This window comes from Geospiza fortis, unplaced genomic scaffold, assembly GCF_000277835.1.
Source record: "Geospiza fortis unplaced genomic scaffold, GeoFor_1.0 scaffold601, whole genome shotgun sequence".
Classification (NCBI taxonomy): Eukaryota; Metazoa; Chordata; class Aves; order Passeriformes; family Thraupidae; genus Geospiza; species Geospiza fortis.
In genome coordinates, this window is record NW_005054566.1 from 26996 (window position 1) to 32622 (window position 5627).

A 5627-nucleotide genomic window follows, 5' to 3' on the forward strand; every position below is an offset into this window, starting at 1 on the left:
CTGAAGACCCTCCCTGACTCCTCAGTAACACACTTTGTTTTCCATTTCAGCTGGGGAATAGCAGTTTTAAATAAGGTAAGCAAAGCACAGGTAATGGAACTCCTGAAAGGTAAACTGCTGTGGAAATATTTCCACTTCCCTGGGAAAACTAACCCAATGGACCCCAGCAGGCTCTCCTTCTCCACCCAAATATAGGCTGTTAATTCATCTTTATTTAAAAAGTTTCGTTTTTATTAGCAAGTTTATTTAGTTTTGGAGCAAGTTCATGCCATGTTTATAAACTGAAACAATCCTATTTTTAAACACCTGCCCTTTCCCTTTCAGGAAATGGTGCAGCTCTCCAACTACCTGAAGGTAGGTACCAAACAGTGCTCAGCACCCACTGGGACAGCTGGTTTTCACCAAGAATAATACTTATTAAAATTGTTAATATTGCTAAATGAAGGGGTGTTAAAAGCCCAGTTTTAACATGGCCAAAAAAGCCAACAGACCTCAAAGACCTGGAGCCTCCAGGCAAGGCCAGCCCTGGGCTGGGGGCTCCGGGCTGTGCCCCCAGCTCTGGCCCCACTGACTCTGGCCCCCTGTCCCACAGGAGGCCCTGCACCGTGAGCTGCTGCTCAAGCACAAGATGGTGATTCTACAGGAGCTCCTGTCCACCCTGCTCCAGGCTTCAGAGAAATCCTGGCAGGTACCTGAGAGCTGCAGCCCCCCATCACCTCCCCTGCCTCCCCTGCCTCTCTGCTCAGGGAGGGTGGGACCAACTCAGCAGAAAAGGCCCTTTTTGTCTTCTAAGAGGTTGCAAAATTATGATACATTTTATGTAATATATGGGGCTTTCTTATAGGATCCTTAAATCAAACAATTCGTGCTCTTGTGGCATTAAAAAAAAACACGGTTTGAAAATTCTGTTGGGGCAGAGAAGCAAGTGATTGGGTGAGGGGGGACAAAAACTTGTGTTAGACACATCCTGTGGTGAGAAACTTCCGCCCTTGCTCGCTCCTTCAATATAACGTGAGCAGGAAAAAACACCCAGCCACAGGTGCAGGCAGTGGCCATGAAACCTCAGAATACCAACAGGTGGGTGCTCCTTGCTGCTCGCTGTCCCTGCTACAGGACAGGAGAGACTTTGCTGCTGCCTCTTGCATGCTGCTGTTCCTCAGCCTAAAAATCAGCTTTTCATCAGCCTAAAATTAGCTTTTCATCGGCCTAAAGCTCAGCTTTTCCTCAGCCTAAAATCAGCTGTTTCTTGGCCTAAAACTCAGCTTTTCATTGGCCTAAAAATCAGCTTTTTATCAGCCTGACAATCCCCTCGGTGCTGGAGCCAACAGGCAGATGCTGCTGCTGGGAGGGGATTCCATAAGGCAGGTGGGTCTGGCAAAGGGAGAGATGGATGGATGGATGGATGGATGGATGGATGGATGGATGGATGGATGGATGGATGAATGGATGGATGATGGATGGATGGGTGGATAATGGCACAGTCACATCTGTGCACAGCTGGAACCTGTGCAGACAGCGGAGAAGGAGAGCTGAGGAAAACCAGGCAGGATATTGCACATCTAAAATTGCTTTTCAAAATTCCACCTACATACTAAGAGACTTTGGTTCTTTGCACCAACAGCTGAAGTGGGAAGATTGAGTCTTTGGGACTGTAAATGTGCTTGTGTGCAAATTTAACCAGGGCTGAGACACCGGGGAGTCTGGTTTTGCTTGGCTCTGTCAGCTATTCCTGTAACACCGAGGAGTTTCTTGTCAGAGTCGTGACTTCAGACAGCAGTGGGCAGAGGGGATATTGGTGTTCTCAGTATTGGTGGTGGAAAACAGCCCACGTGAACTCTTTGCTAGCAATGTTATGTGAATTTGCATGCAGTCTGCTTCCACAAGGCCTGAGCAGCCTGACTAACACCGAGAGGAGCTGATGACAGTGAGGAAAATGAATCATCACCGTGCCCTCGATCCCCCTGCCCAAGTGCAGATGTTGCAACAGAGACCCAGCCCATTTTCTAAGGAAAACAGCCAGACAAGAGCGTTCCAGCAGCTGGAGCTCGAGGCAGGGAGGGAGCACAGGCAGAGAACCGTGGGGACAGGCAGCAGCTGCATTTCTGCCAAAGCCAGCAAGAACAGCCCCGAATCCCCTCGCTCCTAACTTGTCATGTCACTGCCAGCACCTGCACACTGTACATAACTGTACATAACTGTACACACTGTACATAACTGTACATAACTGTACATGTTGTACATAACTGTACATAACTGTACTTAACTGTACATAACTGTACACACTGTACATAACTGTACATAACTGTACATAACTGTACATGTTGTACATAACTGTACATAACTGTACATAACTGTACTTAACTGTACATAACTGTACACACTGTACATAACTGTACACACTGTACATAATTGTACATAACTGTACACACTGCACATAACTGTACATAACTGTACACACTGTACATAACTGTACATAACTGTACATAACTGTACTTAACTGTACATAATTGTACATAACTGTACACACTGTACATAATTGTACATAACTGTACATAACTGTACATAACTGTACACACTGTACATAACTGTACATATTGTACACACTGTACATATTGTACACACTGGACATAACTGTACACCCTGTAGACACTGTACAAACTGTACATAACTGTACATAACTGTACACACAGTAGACACTGTACATTACTGTACATACTGTACATAACTAATCATAACTGTACACACAGTACATAACTGTACATACTGTACATAACTGTACATAACTGTACATAACTGCACACACTGTACATAACTGTACACAATGTATACACTGTACATAACTGGACACATTGTAACTGTGTTACACAAAAGTGCAATTATTTAATTAGCTAATTAAAAAATTACTTTTTTATAAAATTACTTAATTAGCCAATAACATAATAATTATCTAATAAATAAGTAAGCAACTAATTAGTAAGGTAATTAATGAATCATATGCAAATGTAATTACATAATTACCTAGTTACATAATATGCAATCACTTAAGAAGCTAATTAAATAATTACATAATGATGAATTTAAAAATTACATCATTAATTTTTACATTAAATAATTATGTAATGAAAAAGCTGTCACATAGAAATGTTATTATATAATTAGCTAATCAAATAATATATAATTAATCACTTAATTTGCTGATTAAGTTGTAAAGTAATTAAATATTGATTACCAATTAATAATCACCTAATTGATAAAAATATTTCCTTAATTAAATAAGTAATAAATTCTCAACAAGTAGCCAATTAAGATTAGGTAATTACCTCATTAATTACCCACATGACTACCTAATTAATATCATCTAATTAACTAATTATATATAAATTAATTAACAAATTAAATTATTAGCTGACAAAATTTCTAATTAAAGACCTAATTGATTACCAATTAGTTAGGATTGATTTATTAATAATAAAGTTGGTTGCCATCAATTGCCGCAAAACGCAACTGTCGTAAAACTGCAGTAAAAACGCGACTGTCGTAAAAGGTGTCGTAAAGCGTGACTGTCGTAAAAGGTGCCGTAAAGTGCAGCTGTCGTAAAAGGTGTCGTAAAGCGCAGCTGTCGTAAAAGGTGTCGTAAAGCGCGACTGTCTCATAACTGTAAAACTGCCTCATAACTGTACTGTAAAACACCAGAGAGACTCCCTCAGGACAGGTTTTCAATCCATAAAAGTTTCACTTTCCCCATATCCCATTTATTCTGAGGCTGGGAATGTTTCCTTGAGCTCTGAGCAATGAAGAGACTTTGATCTGATTACAGATGAAGGGAGAAAATGAATCAAAACACAGCCCAACAAAACATTGGGGGCACATTGTGCAGTTCATGATTCCACATCTCACTTCAACTGCTTTTCCCCAGGGTCAGCTGAACGAGGACAAACTGAGGTGTAAACTACGGGTGCTGGAAAATCAGCTGCAGACCTGTAGCCAGGTAATGTCTGACTCACTGACAAACACGGGTGAGGAAAGGCAGGAAAACAAAAACCAAGCCTTGTCACTGAGCCAGGCCTCAGTTTCTTCATCGATCTGATGAGATACCTATCGAAAAAGGACTTTAACTCTGCTGAAGCAATGCTTCACAGCACATTAGCAGCAGCATTTACACACTCTGGGTTTGCTAACACTCGGGTTTAGCAAAGTGGGAATCTGACAGATAAGCACTTCAAGCTCTTTCTTTCTCTAAAGAGTTACTCAAAGGAGTGTGTGAAGAAGATCCTGATCGAGATGGAGGACCAGAAGCAGACCTATGAGCAGAAGGCAAAAGAGGCTCTTCAGAAGATGCTGGAGGAAAAACTCCTAACAGAGCAGCAGCTGCAGAACTCTCAGGTGAGCAGTATGCCTTACGCCTGGCTTGGCTTTCATTTAGCCCAGCTGTGACAAAGAAAACCCACATCAGGGAAAGGTGATGACAGGCTTGCCATTAGCAGCAAAGATAAAAAAATATGAAGTTTTAGCTACTCAGCAAAGCCCAAAGCAACTTTAGTGCAACCTGTACTCACTGCACAAGCCGCACATCAGGTTACAGACAGCTCACAGCTGGGGAAGTATACTTGGGTTTGTCAGCTTGAATTGCAAACCCTTTCCTCCCACCATCCCTCTGGGCCATTCCCTGCCCTGCTCACACCAACAGACAGCAGGGTACGACGTCTCCAGAGCTGTTTTCTTCTGGAGTTGCTCATTTATATGAAAATAGGTTTTCCCCAAGAGGCAGCAAATTGCTTTGCCCCGCAGGATAACATATTTGCAGAAAGACAAGTGAGCTTTATCCCAAGTACCAGCGGGCTGCTCAAGCCTGCTGGCAGCACAGGAACGTGTTCCAGAGGGAGCGCTGCCCTGCTTGGCTCTGTCCATCAGATGGCATCAGCCCCACACGGGTTTTTGTGTGCAGCTGCTGCTCGGGGAGCCAGCGCTGCCCAGCACAGCCCGGCTGGTGTCACCAGGGCAGGCTGGCAGCATCCCCCGGGCCTGGTCACAGCCACCCCTGGGTCACAGCCACCCCTGGGTCTCTCTCTGCTCTCCAGAGAAGCCTGGCAGAGATGCAAGAGGACCTCGCCCTCTGGAAGGAGCACAATGCCACACTCAGAGCCGAGCTGACCAAGGAGACCACAGCACACACCGAGCTCAGAAACAGCTTCCAGGCTTTACAGAGCGAGCTCCAGGTACGTGGGCTCCCTGCAGGAGCAGCCTGCTCTGGGATTGTTGGGTTGCCCAGAGCAGCCGTGGCTGCCCCTGCATCCCAGGGGGGTTGAATCTGCATTCGTATGGGGATAGTATTTGTGAGTCGGGGGTTATGTGGGCGAGTCAAAAGTTCAGTGAAGTTAGGAGGATGCGTAGGGCCAGTGATAGGGCCGGTATGAATAGGATTATGTTTATTACTCTTCTGTGGGTTCAAACCAGATTCTAAGGATTGGAAGTCGATTGTAATTAATATACTAGAAGAGTAAGATCCTCATCAGTACATAGCGATGTAGAGGAACAATCATACGGGCCAGGCTGGACACTGGGCGGGAGCAGCCTGGGCGGTGGAAGGCGGAGCAGGGGCAGCACGAGGGGAGCTGTGACGCCCTGCC

The 5627-nt window shown here is 44.5% G+C and overlaps 1 protein-coding gene across 1 annotated transcript in view; it reads left to right on the forward strand.

The window, feature by feature from the left end:
• TRAF3IP3 (TRAF3 interacting protein 3) overlaps nt 1–5627 on the forward strand; it is a gene marked incomplete at its 5' end in the record, with an annotated part of 9363 nt that overhangs the window by 478 nt on the left and 3258 nt on the right. Inside the window, 7 exons of the mRNA XM_031064181.1 lie at nt 51–75; nt 325–354; nt 593–688; nt 3917–3988; nt 4243–4383; nt 5079–5216; nt 5587–5627. The exon at nt 5587–5627 is cut by the window's right edge and continues 95 nt beyond it. Coding sequence (XP_030920041.1) covers nt 51–75; nt 325–354; nt 593–688; nt 3917–3988; nt 4243–4383; nt 5079–5216; nt 5587–5627 — 543 coding nt within the window. The remainder of the gene's footprint in view (nt 1–50; nt 76–324; nt 355–592; nt 689–3916; nt 3989–4242; nt 4384–5078; nt 5217–5586) is intronic.